The 18,159-nt window shown below is 40.8% G+C and overlaps 1 protein-coding gene across 1 annotated transcript; it reads left to right on the forward strand.

Annotated features, from left to right (window-relative positions):
• Positions 1-14,260: 14,260 nt before the first annotated feature.
• On the forward strand, positions 14,261-17,069 carry HJV (hemojuvelin BMP co-receptor). Its single transcript, XM_006212448.3, has 3 exons — positions 14,261-14,357; positions 14,744-15,315; positions 15,803-17,069. Exons 1-3 carry the CDS (start codon positions 14,261-14,263, stop codon positions 16,424-16,426), a joined length of 1,293 nt encoding a protein of 430 aa, XP_006212510.1. The 3' UTR covers positions 16,427-17,069.
• Positions 17,070-18,159: the final 1,090 nt, after the last annotated feature.

Consider the following 18,159-nt stretch of genomic DNA (forward strand, 5'->3'; position numbering starts at 1 on the left):
CCTAGCCAAAGGACCAGGAAAGAGGCAGCCTGGCAAAATAGAAAACTTTTAGATAATAACTGGTCTACTCCACCCGAATGCCACAGAATCGTGGCTCACCCCTACCTGTACCAGCAGAGGCGGGATGGGGGGCCTAGACTTACACTCTCACCAGGCCTATAAGGTAGTGTTCCTTCCCTTCCCTGCTGGATTAGTGTCCGAGGAAACTTCACAGAGAATCAGTACTTTCACCAACACCTGGTGCTAACAAGGCTACCCCTACCCCCAATGTCAGTGGAGGCCATGTGGGGAGTAATAAGGTTGCCATCAGTGGAGGCCCTGTGGGGAGCTGGAACTCCTAACCTGGCCAACAGTAACGAGGAGCCCCTCTCCAGGTGTCAATGGAGACCACGTGGGGAATCCAGACTCCTATACCTGCCTGGCTGTAACAAGGCACCCTGCTCCCCAATTCCTCTGTCTGATTAGTATCAGAAGAAGCCAGCTAAAACAGAAAGTTTAAATAAGATTCAGAGTCCCAAATGTCCAAGCTTTAATGAAAAAGCACTAATAATATCAAGAATGAGGGAGATCTTGAACTGAAAGAAAACAGACAACACCTAGATGACAGAGACAGTAGAATTATCTGACAAAGATTTTAAAGCAGTCATTACAAAAATGTTTCAACAAGCAATTATGAACAAGCTTGAAAAGAAAAAAAAATAGAAAAAAAGACCAGCAAAGAAAAGTTCCAGCAAAGAAACAGAATCTATAAAGAACTAAATGGAAATTTTATAACTAAAATGTAAAACAAACGAACAAACAAAAACAATCCTTCAATGGATGGGCTCAACAGCACAGTGGATGGGACAGAGGAAAATATCGGTGAACTGAAAGACAGACCAATAGAAATTACTCAATCTGAACAACAGAAAATAGAATGGAAAAAGAAACAGAAGAGAGTCACAGAGATTTGTGGGATTGTAACAAAGGATCTAACATTTGTGTCATCAGATTTCCAGAAGGAGAAGAGAAAAAGAATAGGACTGAAAAAAAAAAAGTAGTAAAAGGAATAATGGCTGAAAACTTATATTTAGCAGAGGATAAATCTACAGATACAAGAAGCAGAGAAAACCCCAAAGAAGATAAACCCAAACAAACTCATGCCAAGACATTATAGTTGAATTGCTGAAAACTAAAAACAGAAAAAATATCTTGAAAGCAGTGAAAAATGACACCTTACCTGTAGGGGATAAACAATTTGAATGACAGCAAATTTCTCATGAGAGACATGGAGGCCAGAAGAAGTGGCACAAAATTTTTCAAGCACTGAAAGAAGACAGTAACCCAGGTTCCTATATCCAGTGAAAGTACCCTTTAAGAATGAAAGGGCTACAACTCAACAACAAAAAGACAAACAACTCAATTTAAAGATGAGCAAATGATTTGAATAGAATTTCTCCAAAGAAGGTATTCATTCATTCAGCAAGCACATGCAAAGATGCTCAGCACCATTAGTCATTAGGGAAATGCAATCAATAACACAGTAAGATACCACTTCACACTTTCCAGAACGGCTATAATTTTTAAAAGGGAAAATAACAAGTGTTGGTGACGATGAGGTGAAACCGGAACCCTCATACACTGGTGGTAGGAATATAAAATGTTGCAGTTGCTGTGAAGAACAGTTTAGTGGCTCCTCTATGTGTTAAATATAGAACACAACCAGTCATTTCACTCCTCCGAATATATCCCAGAGAACTGAAAGCAGGTACCAAATACTTGCACATGCCCAACCATAGCAGCATGCTATTTACAACAGTCAAAAGGTAGAAACAACCCAAACGTCCATCAATGAGATTAAACAAACTGTAGTGTGTGTGTATATACACTGGGATATTATTTGGACATAAGAAGGGATGAAGTACTGATATGCTACAATTTGGATGAACCTCGAAAACATTATGCTAAATGAAATAATCCAGACATAAAAGGTCACATGTTGTATGATTCCATTTATATAAAGTGTCCAGAATGGGCCAATCCATAGAGACAGAAAGCAGATCCATAATTGCCAGAGGGTGGAGAACGACTTCCTTTGGTACAGGGCTTCCTTCTGGGGTGATGAGAACATTCTGGAACTGGACAGTGGTAATGGTTGCACAAAATTTTGAATGTACTAAATGCCACTGAATTGTACACTTTAAAATGGTTAAAATCGTGAACTTTATGGTATGTGTACTTTACCACAATTTGAAAATTAGTAAAGGGGAAATCTGAGCAAGATTTTTTGTAAATACAGACAAAATTATTCTAAAACTTATGTGGAAAGGCAAAGGAACTAGAATAGCTAAAACACATTCTGAAAAAGAAGAATTAAATGGGAGATATCAGCTTCCCATTTTCAAGACTTATTAAAGGGCTACAGTAGTCAAGATGGTATGGTACTGCTTCGCACAACTTGTGCTTGGAATGATCCTATTGTGTAAAATAAAGGCGTTTGTATGTTCCAACAACAACAACAAAAGATGGTATGGTACTGGCAGAAGAAAAAATATACAGATCAATGAAACAGAACAGAGAACCCAGCAGTAGACTCGTACAAATGTGCCAACTCATTTTTTTTACAAAGGTTCAAAAGCAATTCATTGGAGAAAGAACAGCTTTTCCAATTACATTGCTGAAGAAACGGACATCCATGGGCAAAGAAACGGACATCCATGGGCGAACAAACAAGCAAAAGCCAAAAGCAAGCTAACAAACAAACTCTCAACCTAAGTCTCACACCTTCTACAAAAACTAACTCAAAGCGGATCACCAACCTAAACGGGAAGTATAATACTTTTAGAAAAATCTCTTCATGATCCAGGGCTAGACAAACATTTGATACCAAAGGCATGATCAGTAAAAGGAAAAAACAGTAAAGTAGACTCCATCAAAATTTAATGTTTGCTCTTCAAAAGACCTGTTATGAGGCTGAAAAGACAAGCTGCTAATTGGGATAAAATATGTGTAATTCACACACCCAGCAAAGAACTGTTGTCTAGAATATATAAGAACTTTTTACTTCAACAGTACAAAAAATTTCAATGAGAAAACGGTCAAAAGACATGAAAGAACATTTCCCCAAAGAGAATAAACAGATAGCAAATAAGCACATGAAAAGATGTTCAGCATTACTAGCCATTAGGGAAATACAAATTGAAACCACAATTAGATATGACTACATACCCATAGAATGGTTGAAATGAAAAATAATGACAACCTCAAATGCTGGTGAGAATAATGCAGAGAAACCAGATCACTCATACACTGCTTGTGGGGATGTAGAATGGTACAGCTACTCTGGAGAAGTTTATTTTTTAAAAACAATTTAATTTTTTTAACTATGCAATTTTCACATGACCTAGCATTGCACTCCTGGACATTTATCCCAGAGAAATAAAAATTAATGTTCATACAAAACACTGTCCACAGATGTTTACAGCAGATCTATTAATGAAGGCCAAAAATTGGAAACAAGGCAGATGTCCTTCAACAGGTGAATGATTAAACAAACTGTGATGCATGGAATACTACTCAGGCATAAAAAGGAACAAACTATTGATAAACACACAACCTGGATGAATCTCCAGAGAATTATGCTGGGTGAAAAAAGCTAATCCACAAAGGTTACATACTGTAAACTGTTTATATAACATCCTTAAAATGACAAAATTATGGAAATGGTGAATGGATTAGATGTTAAGGTAGAGATGGAGATGGGAGGGAAATGAATGTGGCTGTATGAGGGATCCTTGTGATGGAAATGTCCTTTATCTTGACTGTATCAGTGCCAATATCTTGGTTGTAATATTGTGCTATAATTTTGCATGGTGTTACCATTGGGAGAAACTGGATAAAGGGTACCTGGGATCTCCCTGTAATATTTCTTACAACTGCCCTACTGCTTGTAAAGCTATAGTTCTCTATCTCTCTCTCTCTCTTTTTTTTCTTTTTGATGAGGAGAAGGTAATTAGGTTTGTTTGTTTGTTTATGTAGGTTCTGAGGATTGAACCAGGCATGCACTCTACCACCGAGCTATACCCGCCTCATATAATTATCTCAAAATAAAAAGTTTAATGTATATTTATGGATAGAGTCTCAGTCTTGCAAGATGAAAAGAGTTCTGGAGATTGGTTGCACAACGATGTGAACGTACTTAATACAACTGGGCTGTACACTTAAAAATGGTTAAGATAGTAAATTTTGTTATGTGTATTTTAAAAAAGCAAAAAAAGTTTCATTTTAAAAAGTAGGAAGATTTTGCCAACAAACAAAAACTAGAATTGATTAGGGCTAGAGAAGAGGTAGTCTCTTCCTGGGAATGGGAAAAAGTGCAATTAATTCCACCAGAGGAAGTGAAGAATAATTAGCATGACTACAGCACCCCAGAGAAGCCAGCATTAGAATTCCTGGTATTTAAAGTTTTACATTGGCTGGGGATGCTGAAGGCACCTGACAGGGGAGGGGAGGCAAGAATGCTAAACGCACCGGACTGGGCAGGACATTCCCACTTTGCCCCTCCCACAATGTCAGTAAGGCCTCACTAGAAGCACTGAAGGCAGCTTTACCCTCAAGGTCCCTATGACACACCTCAATATGTTTTGAACCCTAACCTCTCTTTTTTTTTAAAAAATTTTATTACTTTCACTGCCTCTGCTCCACACTTACCAGTTACTCACATTCACCTTTACAATCACGAAAATAATCCCTTTTCCAGATGTTAGAAGCTCTGCAGCTCCCATGGAGATTAGGAACTTCTGATGGCTGGCTCCATCAAAATAATAATTTTTTTTTAATAGTGTGCTTAATTCTTCACCTGAGGGTAAGTAGTCAGGATGTTGCACATACCACAAAAGAAGCATGAAACACAAAAACACTTTACGGCAACATGACAGAATTGAGTTCTACCCAAATAATTAACTGTGAGTTTTCGCCTCTTGAAGACCTCAAGATAGAAATGAATATAAACCAAAAAAAAAAACCAAAATCCTGTTTGAGGAAAGCATCATAGGAACTTGTCTGAAAACTCAGAGATTTTATGAAGAATGCACTAACCATTCTGTCTCCAGGCTGCTATTCTAATCTACAGATCCTAGACTTGAGCTGTGACATTTCCAGCCTCCAGCCAGCCCTACCCACTACAGACTGAGACCCCTAATCTGAACCGACAAAAGCTAATTCTTTACTATCCATCCTGTTGCTACTGTTTGTCCTGAATTCAGTGGTTTTCGTATACTGACAGACTCGTTGGTTTGTCTCGTCTGAAGTCAAGGGGAGATTCTGTCAGCAACCATGGACCTCTCAGTTCAGTCCTAGACAAGTTTTTCCTCCAAGTGCATGGCTTGTCCCTATACTTGTGACACTAAATGTGCAAAGGTATCTAGTTATACCACCTCTTAAATTTTCTCTAATTGTTTAATACATTGTGCAATTTAAAAAATCTGAACATACGGCTAGCATATACTTAAGCTTAATGTTTGGTGGAATTTAAAGTAAATAAAAACAGTATAAAAACAACAAAACAAAACACAACACAAAATATAGGACATATACTGTAATGGATAGTGTTCAGCAACTTGATTTTCAAAACTGCTTGATGGCCACAGTAGAGTTGCTTCAAAGGCAATGTAAAATAATCTTGGAGCTGGAAAAGCAGAATCTGCCTATGGTTCCGTTATTGCTTTGAGCTACATATTGACTGACTTTCTCAAGGTTAATTTAGCAAGTGTCTACCTTGCTTTTACCACTGTCCCCAGTAAAGGCTCCCAGACTAGGTGGTGGCTAGGATTTGGCACTATCACAATAAAGAATCACCTCTTGTCTATTTTAACACTCTAGTAAGAGGCATATATATCCCCAAGAAATTATGTTAAAATGTCAAGGACACATATTTGAGCATCTTTCTGAGGATAGGGCTCTTATTGCTTGTTAGATTTACAAAAGGAGTTTGTGATCCAAAAAAAGTTAAGAACCATTAATTTATAAACTCTCAGTCCCAAGTAATCACATTGCCAACATCCTAATAAGTTCAACAAAAGGAAACCTATCTTTTTCTGCACTGCCGGTCTTTGATTTTAGAAACATTTTATTTTGGGAACTCTCATCTTAATACAGGAAATTGCAAGCACTGCTTTCTTCACCTTTGCAGGAATTGATAAAAAAAAAAATCAAATGTGTGGATAAAGGTGGTACAAAGAATGTGTCTTTATATAGTTGCTCCAAATGAGTAAAATGGAAAAATTCCAAGCTACAAAAATAGAATGCCTTTTTATTTCATTTAAATTTAAACTCACACTTCCAAAAATATTTGATTTACTTTTATTTTAACTTCAATTTAAATTTGAAGTAATCTGCAAAAAAAAAAAAAAAAGCCTCACTTGTAACCAAGAAAAAATATAACAAACAACTAACCTAAAAACAAAATTCAAAAGCTACAGAAAAGAAAAAATATATAGCAAAAACGCAAGCTAATATAAATACTGTAATTGAGCATTATATTTCCTTTTGGGTTTCTAAACAGTTAAAACAAAAAGAGAAAGAGAATGAGTTATATAATTCTCACTGCTTCTTTAAAGGAAATACATCAAGCTGCCCAAAAGGGCAACTTTTATTATATGGCGAATTTATCAAATAGGCCCTTATACCTATATCAACTGAATACTGTAATGGCCACCACTGGGCTTATCTGAAAAGAATTTGAAAAAGTATCTTGTTTTCTTTTTTTTTTTAATTGGCACAAAATAAAAGGCTACGAAATTAGTGTCTTCTATTTTTTTTCCAGCATACTGTTAGAAGTTAGGGGTTTAATTATGTAGTTTAAATGAGTGAAACACTTTAGAATTCGGTTGAACTCCTTAGGTACATAAAAGCTGGATGCCAGGCTGTTTCTATTCTTACACTTACTGATGGGCCCATTCTCTTAGCCAGCACTCTAATCTGAAGATCTAGGGGTTGTTTTCTCTGTTCTATTCTCACACATCCTTGTCTAAATCTGTACCTTTTCTGTTTTCCTTGTCATCCTTTAAACTCAGCCATTTTTGAACCTATAAAAGACGTTATAATGCAAAGAGTATTGGCTTCTGCGTCAGGTTAATCTGGACTTGAATTAGGCAAACCTTGGGCAAGATGGTCCTCTGAGCTTCAGCTTCTTATCTGTAAAATAGGGATAAAAATCTACCTCTCAGGGTTGTAATAAGGATTAGAAATATCATCATGCAGCCCACTCCGCATAGTATCTGGCACCAGCAGATGTTCAGCAACGCTATTATTTAAACTACTTTTAGTATTATGATTAGCCTTGTCCAAGGTAGACCTGTTTTTATTGTCTCATGACAATTCTCCCTACCCATTTCCAAGACTTCCCCCTTACTGTAAAACCACCATCATACCCTCTTGCTGCATTTCTCCTGTCAGCTAACCTTGTCTGTGCTTTCAAAGATAGCTCCACCCTCAGCCCCTTGGGTGCGATTTTTTTTTACCTCAGCACAAACAGTATACAAATTATCCAGCTCATTCCACTACCTTCCCTGTTTCAGCTTCTTTACGGCTTCTGAACACTGAATGAGCATGTAGTAACTTAAAACTACAATATAAATGACATCAAAGTGGTAAGGGAGATAGGTCTGTAAATGGGATGGGAAAGATCAAAAGACCTGAACCATGCTCCAAATCATCCTGAGTGTGCAACAAAGAGTGAGTGACTATCTTCTACAAGAGCAGAGGAACTTTTCCTATCAAGAGCCATTGACTAAGAGAAAACAGACTAAGGCTTTATAAGAATCACGAGAGAAGTAATCTTATCTACTTCTAAAAACAGGCATTGTCAAAAGTAGTAACAGTTAGTCTCAAGAACAATATCAGAGCATCAGGAAGTCCTGTAGCTTTACCTGAGACAAGACTGACCATTTCTCATTGTTTCCATGGCCACAGTCACAGTCCTGAATGGCTGACTCTGCTTCCACTCTTCCCCTACTTCCAAAATCATTTTCTTTCGTTCGTTTGTTCTTTCTTTCCTCCTTTCTTTCTTCCTTTCTTCCTTTATTTTTAATGGAGGTAGTGGGGATTGAACCCAAGACTTCATGCATGAGCTCTACCACTGAGCTATATACCTCCACCCACCAAAATCATTTTCTACAGAGCAGTGAGAACTACCTGATTTTTAAATTTGGATTATGATATTATCATTGTGTTCTGATTTATACTTCTGTTTTTCTCCTTCTTTCTTGTCTTCTTTTGAATAATCAAGTTTTAGCCTTATTTTGTTACTTTTCCATATTACTTTTTTTATTGAAGTATAGTTGCTGTACAAGTTACTGTTGTACAACATAGCAATTCACAATTTTTAAAGGTTATACTCCATTTATATTATTACAAAATATGGCTATACCCCCATGTTGTACAATATGTCCTTGTAGCTTACTTTATACTTAATAGCTTATACCTCTTAATCCTCTACCCCTATGTTGCTGCTCCCCTCTTCCCTCTCCCCACTGGTAACCACTAGTTTGTTCTCTATATCTGAGTTTGCTTCTTTTTTGTTATATTCACTAGTTTGTTGTATTTCTTAGATTCCACATATAAGTGATATCATACAGTGTTTGTCTTTCTGTCAGACTTATTTCACTTAGCATAATATCCACCAAGTCAATCCATGTTGTTGCAAATTGCAAGATTTCATTCTTTTTTATGACTGAGTAGTATCCCATTATATATATTTATTTTGCTATTTTAATTCCTTTTTTTTTTCTCCTCTTGGTTTAGAAATAACACACTCTTAATTTTTTTTTTTGTTACTTTGGTATCTACCCTTACAATTCATAATTATTAAAGCATAAATCCAATCAAATTTGACACTCAAAAACAATATGAGAAACTAAGACAGCTTTAATCATAATTCCTCTCCTGTTTTATGTGTTATTATTGTGTTTTTCACTGCCATTAAGCAGTCATTTTTAAAATACGGCAATTCTTTGTTTAGATTTAGATACATTTATCTCTTTGTTTACCTTACCATTCCCTCTCTTATCTTCATTCATTTTTCTTTGCTCAAAACCATCCTTTCTGTAGTAAATATTTTAAACAGTAACTTTATTTTTTAAAATTTGTATTTTATTTCTTTTGGTGGGGGGAGGAAATTAGGTTTACTTATTTATCTGTTGTTAGAGGAGGTACTGGGGATTGAACCCAGGACCTCATACATGCTAAGCATGCACTCTACCACTTGAACTATACCCTCCCCCCTTAAACAGTAATTTTAATTAGAATTTATTAGTGGTAAATTCCTTCAGGTTTTGGATCATTTGAAATATTTTACCCATTTTTAATTCTAGAATAATATTTTAGCTGAGTGTAGAAGTCTAGGTTGACAATTATTAACTCTCAGCTTATTAGACCCACACCACAACTGTGTTTGGAACTAAATAGAGACAAGACCACTCTGCAACAACAAAAATGTCCAAACATTCCCTCTTAACATGGGTAGTTGCTACTTTTTTTGTTATTTTAACCAATTTTGACTCCAATCCCTCTTTAATCTTTCTGCATCCTAGATAGAAATTTAGATACCCAATCATTGAAATACTCTTTCTTTTTGACAATATTCAATCCAAAATTGGCCCTTACTATTCTAAACTCTCGTTCAGAATCATCCAACAGAAGCCTCGTCTCTACAAAAGGCAAATTCTAATTTCCCCTACTGAAATGATCCCACAATTCCACTGCAGCACTCTCTCCCTTGCTGCAGCAATAAATCCAATTCTTTTTTACCTCGGAAATAGATGAGATTTGACAAGATATTGGTCAAATTTCTTAATAATCTCAAAGAGCCCACAGATGGCTTCCTTCTTTAAAGTTTTATTATGGGTATTCTCAAACACTTACAGAAAGAAAGAGACTTATATAATGAATTCCTGTATCTCCATAACCCAGTTTCAACAATTATCAATTCATGTTTCAATCTTATTTTATCATTACCTCCACCTGGTTCTCCTTCATCTTGTATTATTTGGAAGCAAACCCCAGCTATCGTATCTTTTCATCTGAAAATATTTCAAGATGTATCTCTAAAAGACAAGCACTTATTTTTTTTTAAATACCATTTATCACACCAACAACTTTAACAATAACTCCTTATAAATCATTAAGGATCCAGTAAATGTTCATCAACATTCAAGTTCCTCCAACTATCTCATAATTTCTTTTTTGTTTTCCTGAATTAGAATCCAACAGAGTTCATACTCTGCAACTGTTTGATGTCTCTTTAAATATATTTAGTCTATAGTTTCCCTCTCCATCTTTGCTTCTTCTTCTCCTTCTCCTTCTTCTCCTTCTTCTTTTTTATTTTTTTCCAATTTATTAATTGAAGAACCCAGGTCACTTGTTCTGAAGAGTATTCCCACAGTCTGGATTTGCACCTCTGAAGCATCACTTGATGCCTCCCACGTGTCTTGTAAATAAATAGTAAGTTCTAGACTAGTGGTTGATCAGACTCAGACTGAAGGGTTTTTTTGCAAGACTACTTCATAGGCGGAACTGGGTATTCACCTATGATCAGGAAGACACGTTTGTCTCTCCTTTTGTGATGGTAACAGCTGTTGTTGATCATTGCCTAGATACATTAATTCACTACGAGTTACAAAATGTTGATATTGTAATTATGCCATACCTTCTTCATTTATTTGCTGGAAAACTTCTATAAAGAGAAGATTTCCCCTCATCTTCAGTTCCCCCAGAAAAACTAGGATAAATGCTTGATTCTTTCCAGTTTCAAAATAATGAGTTGTTCTCCTATCATTCTCCAACAATGACCAATGAGGTTTTTATTTTTAAGTATCATTGTGAAATCACAGATTTAAGCATATCTGATATGTTTGGGTCTATTGCAGATAGCATCTATTTTGACACTCATATTGTCCCATCCTTGGCCAGTGGGAACTATTCTAGTTTCTTCTAAGCCTTTTGATACAATAGTCATAGTCTTTGAACACTTGCTTGTTTTGGACAATTCCTGTCCCATATCTGAAATCAGCCATTTCTCCAAGGAATTTTTTTAGTGCAAATGGTATTTAGATAACTCAAATTGGACACAAGGGTGTTCATTGCTACTGGCTTATTGTTTCTAGGCCTTTTCAGGATAAAGTTAGGGAATGTTTTCAGATAAAATACACCACGAGCTCTTTATAAACTCTAAGTATATGTTATATATAAAAGTGTAACTATGACTTATACTTCCAATTTAAATTCAGAATTATAGAGTTTTTACTTAATTTCATCCATCATAAATCTGTTATCTTTTTCTTCCACATCAAAAATCCTGTTTCATAAAGACTCATTTGTTTTATCCCACAATACCCCTACAATGCTTTCAGAATAACAATACCAACACTACCACCAACAATATGACCGCTTTAAAATATTTTTGCACTCCTCTTTATTCTCAGACTATATCCCACTTGGGATGCCATGGTCAAATTGCTGTGTTTTAAAGTCACTTGGATAGTTTGGTTTGGGTCATTTTACATTTTTGTAATAAAAGCCCTTGTGATATGGCTTCAAGTGGTGGAGAGAAAAGCTAAATTTTTCAGATAATATGTGTAACAAAGAGAAGAGTACTGTGTAGGCCTCCGGATTCTGAATTAAATGTGGAGTCAGTTAATGCAGATAGATGCCTTAGGGACACCATTTGAAATCAGCCTTTGTGTCAATTTCACTTGGCAAGTACTAAGAGATGAGGATGTCTGATGCCTACGGCTGCAAAAACAGGACATCACTACCTTCCACTGTCTTGAAAGGTCACAAGATTATGTGACTCCACAAACGTACCTTTCTGAATCTCTTTTTTTCCCTCAGTTTATCTCCCTAAGTTCCTCTCCTCTATGGATTGATAACCTTCAAAAAATTCTATCCCCATCCCTGCTTCACCTCTTTGCCTCTGCTAACAGCTCCTCATTGGTACAGTGGTTAGTATCCCCGTCTGTCTCTTTGCCTTTGCTAGCCTCCTCCTCCAGCAGCTCAAGAGGTTATATTTTTGTGTGTATGTTTGGGAAGAGGAATTGCTACATAAATGAAGGGAATGAAAATGGAGAAGGCAGGGGGACAGACAGCTGCAAGGATCTGAGCTGGTAGAGTGAAATAAACCCTCATCCTAAACAACTCAGAGCTCAGATTTCTTCTCTAGACAGCTGGCTTCTTTAGTCCTTCTGAAATACTCTGCAAAGAGTGGGGAGGGGCTGTGAAATACCTCTGCTATGGACCTTATTTTAAGTCAGCTACCTCCTAGATATGCTCTGTAGAAACTAAATACAGTATTCAATACAGCAGGGATGAGGGTGGTGAACAAAAGGCACACAACTGTGCACTCTAATTTTTAAAGGCCAGGAGGAGCTCATTATTGACAATGCTGGAGGGCTGCCTGGAGTAGGCAGTGACTAGAACTATATAAGCTTGAATTGGATATCTGATTTGCTTATCATATTTCTGCTCTACCTTCCCCACTTGGCACCCTATACTCCATATTCTTTCTAATCCTCCTACCCTCCCTACTCCCCCTACTCCCACACCCTACCCCCACCAACCTTCCTGGAATTTTGGACTTAGCTATTTTTAAAACAGTCAACTCAGTAGCCACCTCCCTCCCCCGCTCAGCTGTCCAGCACTCTGGCCAGCCATATACTCCCCCATCCCCCCACACAAGACCTTCTCTGGTTCCCTGACCTCAGTGAGATTGCAGCCGGTCCGGGGAACTGGGGGAGACATGAAGAACGAGACGGGGGATCCCCTGGCTGGAGCTGATGGACAGAGTAGACAGTCATGGCTGGAGAATTGGATATCAGACTAATGTCTGACCTCTGGAAACAGTAAGTCAAAATGAAATTACAATTCCTTTAATAAGCTTTTGGATTGAAGTTAGACCTTCATAAAATTACGACACCTACTTGGATGTCTCTGGTGCAAAAGCTAGGATCTCTTCCCTACCAAGTTGCCCCAATCTCCATTTCTTCTTCCGTCTTATTACTTTCTGGCTTCTGGCCATTAGAAGTTTAAACCCCTTCTCTCTCCTGAGAGTCTTAGTTCTCCTTACCTTGTTACCTCAAGACTTCTGATGAAGTCTCCTTCTCCAGGAGGAGCTGCCCACATCTCCTATTCTGTGGTTTTCTCACCAAGGCCAAATTTAGCCTCAGATGATTAGTCACTGATACCCTTCTACCCTGCCCCCACTTAGCAGTGCCCTTCACATTGGACTTCCAAGGGTGGGCGCTACTCCTTGTTGTAAATGACTTCTCCCCACAACTCTGGTCCCATCATTCTGTTCTCCCTTCTGCATGACTGTCTCTCAGTCATATCCTTACCCCAGGAGAGGGTAGTTTGGCAAAGGGAGTTAGCCCCTCTCCAAGCCCCGTCCTCATCAAGACTGAAAACTTCTAAACTTGCAAAGTGAAGATTAATGGAAGGAGTGGTTCTGCAGTCGGGTTTGGAAAACTATGAGAACTGTTGACTCACAACAAACAAATATTGATCTGCATGCTTGGTTTGCATCCCATTATTCCACGAGAGAGAGGGATTGTAACTGCAGCTCTCTAGAGTAAATAAAAGAGACTGGTTCCCTTTTCATTTGAATATTGATGTTCTAGAGAGGGGGTGGGTCTACCACCCTAACTCCTTCTTGCTTAAAATTCTGACACAAAGGAGGAAAAGAAATGAATGACCCCTAGAGGTCTCCCCTCCTAATGAAGAGGGGCAAATAAGAGGTATGTTTCTGAAGTATTTTCAGATCCTAATTCTACTGAGGAGCCCACTGGCATGATTGGTATCTGACCTATCCACATGATTCCTCTTTTTTTTTTTTTCTTTTGCCATTTCTGCTGTGTGGTAGCTCAGAATGGGGCAATACACTGGACTCTGCCTCTCTGCCTCCCTGAGTCCACTCAACCTTTCTTCCGCCCCCACCTAGGGGTATTGCATAAGGGATCTGAAAGTGGCCACAAGAGCAGGGCACAAAGGCTTAACAGGCACTTCCAGTTTGGACAGCCCCATTCTCCCCGAACTTCAGTCTACTCATCTTTTTCTTGATCTCCCCAGATTCTCTTCACATCATTCTGAACAGTCTTCAACTCTTCTCTTTCCCCATGCCCAGCCAAATTTCTTTTTTCAGTCCCTTACAGGACGTCCGGTCAAAATTCACTAGGTAGGAGGGTCATCAGCTGGAAAGAACCGGAGCCTGGGGGGACCTGGCTGGCTAGGTATGGGGGACCCAGGCCAGTCCCCTAGTGCCTGGTCCCCCCATGGCAGTCCCCCAACTCTAAGCACTCTCACTCTCCTGCTGCTCCTCTGTGGACATGGTAAGGAAGGGTTAGGGAAGGGTTTGGGGAATCTAGAGGGTAGACTGTCATGTAGGGGTGGCATGCGAGCATGTGTGAGTGAGAAGAGGTGGGTGCGGAGGAGCCCCTGTCACTTGCCCCACTCTAAGATGGGTGTATTTTATGTCCCACCCAGCTTGGGAAGGGCGCTGGGAAGCCCCCGGTCAACAAGCAGGAGAGATGTAGCAGGGCTTGCACGTTTTTAGCAAGACCGAACGCGAACAGGGCTCGGAGGCTGGGGGCTGGGGGCCGGGGAGGGCTCTCAGCTGGGTTTTAGGAACGGCTGCATTCCCTGATGGGATCTGGGAGAGTCATGATAGAGCAGGGACCTGGGGACCATCTCACAATCCTCTCCCTTCCGTCCTCAGCTCATTCTCAGTGCAAGATCCTCCGCTGCAATGCTGAGTATGTATCGTCCACTCTGAGCCTTAGAGGTGGGGGTTCGCCTGGAGCCTTCCGAGGAGGAGGAGGAGGAGGCCGGGGTGGAGGGGTGGGCTCCAGCGGCCTCTGTCGAGCCCTCCGCTCCTACGCACTCTGCACTCGGCGCACGGCCCGCACCTGCCGCGGGGACCTTGCCTTCCACTCTGCGGTGCACGGCATCGAAGACCTGATGATCCAGCACAACTGCTCCCGCCAGGGCCCCACCGCCCCTCCCCCACCCCGAGGCCCCGCCCTGCCGGGCGCCGGCCCGGTCAGGTCCTCTGGCCCTCCAGCCCCGGACCCCTGTGACTATGAAGGCCGGTTTTCCCGGCTGCACGGTCGGCCCCCAGGCTTCCTGCACTGCGCCTCCTTCGGCGACCCCCACGTGCGCAGCTTCCACCACCACTTTCACACGTGTCGTGTCCAAGGAGCCTGGCCCTTGCTGGATAATGACTTCCTTTTTGTCCAGGCCACCAGCTCCCCCGTGGCATCGGGGGCCAACGCCACCACCACCCGGAAGGTCAGGGACTCAGCTGCTCCTCCAGACCCTCTCATGGTCACCCCCGGGTACCTCTCCCATGCCATTCCCACTGTTTCATAGCAATGCTCCCTATTCCCTTTCCTCCTCCACTACTTCCACATCTTGAATCACTCCCTCCCACCGAACACTTGCTCCAGTAAATCACTTCCCCTCGGTGGGAATTTTGCTCCAAAGCAGAAAACACTGAAGAGGAAGTTGGGGAGAGGGAAGCTGAGCTCTGGGTTGAGGAGTTACGGAAGGGAAGCTTCTTCTCCTGTGGGAGTCTCTGAAATTGAGACCAAAAAGGAGAGAGGGGTGGAGCAGGGTTGAGGCAATACTGGAACATAAAGAAGGGATCGAGTTGTGAGGACCATGACAAGCCTTGCTTCTCTGCTGGGATCAGATCCCTGAATAGGTAATGAGGCCTGATAAGTGGAGGGGGATGCACAGCGCCCCAAATAAGCTGTTTTCCCTCTTGCCCTCACAGCTCACCATTATATTTAAGAACATGCAGGAATGCATCGATCAGAAGGTCTACCAGGCTGAGGTGGACAATCTTCCTGCAGCCTTTGAAGATGGATCTATCAACGGAGGTGACAGACCTGGGGGCTCAAGTTTATCCATTCGAACCGCTAACCCTGGGAGCCATGTGGAGATCCAAGCTGCCTATATTGGCACAACTATAATCATTCGGCAGACAGCTAAGCAGCTCTCCTTCTCCATCAAAGTAGCTGAGGATGTGGCCAGGGCCTTCTCAGCTGAGCAGGACCTGCAGCTCTGTGTTGGGGGATGCCCTCCAAGCCAGCGACTTTCTCGTTCAGAGCGCAGTCGTCGGGGAGCTATCACCATTGATACCGCCAGACAGCTGTGCAAGGAAGGGCTACCAGTTGAAGACGTTTACTTCCATTCCTGTGTCTTTGATGTTTTAATCTCTGGTGATCCCAACTTTACTGTGGCAGCTCAGGCAGCTCTGGAGGACGCCCGAGCCTTCCTGCCAGACTTGGAAAAATTGCATCTCTTCCCCTCAGATGCGGGGGTTCCTCTTTTCTCAGCAACCCTCCTAGCCCCACTCCTTTCTGGGCTCTTTGTTCTGTGGCTTTGCACTCAGTAACGAGGCTAGCAATCCTGTGACTGGCTTAGAAATGATTTGGGGATAGAGATTGACAAGGAAGAACATAAAGAATCACTGAAGGAAACAGTGGGGGACTAGAAGACACATGAAACAATGACATTTATCTGGAGTAAGGTAAGGCTGCAGTCCAGGCTTGAAATGATCACAGAATAAGGATTCTGGGCAAGGTTTCTGCATTCCAGACCTCTGTAGGGGTTCTTTACCAATTTTCCCAGTCTTGTTTATAATAAGCAAATTGTTCCAGTCCATCCACTCCTGAGATCACCCCTACAAGCTTAGAGGTTATAAGGGTCCTGATGATCAGTAGAAAAATTAAGGGTTGAGACTTTCAACAGGGAAGAACTGAAAGAGAAAGACATGATCATAACCCATCAGAAACTCAAAATCTAGTATTTTCTCTTGGAAGATGGAAAGAAGAGGAAATGACAGGGGCAAGAGTCTGTTTGATAAGCGTATGTGGGTAAGATGTGTTCTGCTTTCTTGGTTCACAAGTGAAGCAGGGGTTGTCCGGACCTTTGGGGAAGGGACTCTCTGTCTTTGGAGAGTGCCACAGACAGGAAGGAAGCTATCATCCCCAGCCCTAACTAATCTGTTATTAAAGCTATACATTCTCCACATCCTCCTCTGTTGCCTGCGTTGAATCTCTTTACAGACGCTTGAAATGGAATAAAGGCAAGGTGTTCACGCCACTGAAACAGAGCTCAGAAGTATCAGACATTGCTTCTGCACTCGGGAAGTTTACAGGCTATTAGGGAGACAAAAACGGTTTCATATGAAGGAGTGATGAGTGTGTAACTATTCACTAAATTCTATGGCACTATGAACTCAAATGGGAAGATGATTGACGCGAACTCAAGAAATAATTGGTAATAAGAGGTAATAGAGGAGATGGGATTTGAAGTGATCTTTGAAGACTGGGTAGGAATTGAATTAAGGACCTTCCAGGCAATGGAAGCCATGTGGAACTATGCCTAGATTCATGATTCAGTGAGGAAAACAGCAAAACTCAAATGAAGTAGACAAGAAATAATGAGACAGACGGGTAGACAGGCAGAGGCCAGATTATAAAGTGCCTTGAAAGAGGGGCCAAGGAGTTTAAATTCAATTAATAGCTAACATTATCAAGAGCTTATAACCTGCCAGCCCATGTTCTAAACACTTTTAAATTATTAATTCACTTAATCCTCATAACTCTTTAAAGAAGGTCATATTATCTCTATTTTTAGATAAGGAAACTGAGGTACAGGATGATTGAGCCACTTGCCCACAGTCACACAGCTAATAAACGGGAGAGCCAGAAACTGAACCCAGGCGGTGGGGCTCCAGGGCCTGGGCCCTTACCCACTGCACTGTACTGTCCGGGGAGCAGCCACTGAAGATTTTGGTTGCGGAGCCGCGCAGGGAAGGGGAGTTGCATGCAGTGGCCGCCACCACAAAAGCTACTTTCTTCTTCTGTCACATGGAACCCAAAAGACAGAGCTGAGGAAAGAGGGGGAAAGGCCCCAAATTAAAGGGATCTAGCTGGTCGAAGAGAAGACTGAAAACAGAAGCTGTTCTAGCCCAGGATGTTCTAAGGTAATAGTGCTGCTCGGAACTAAACTATGAAGAGGGTAACGTTAACATTCAGCATCTTCCCCGTTTCTGGTGTCAGGCACTCCATTCCCTGGGGCCTGCCCCCACCCTCCGATACATTTGTGCATTTACCCTATCTC

Source organism: Vicugna pacos, chromosome 21 (assembly GCF_048564905.1).
Source record: "Vicugna pacos chromosome 21, VicPac4, whole genome shotgun sequence".
NCBI classification, from domain to species: Eukaryota; Metazoa; Chordata; class Mammalia; order Artiodactyla; family Camelidae; genus Vicugna; species Vicugna pacos.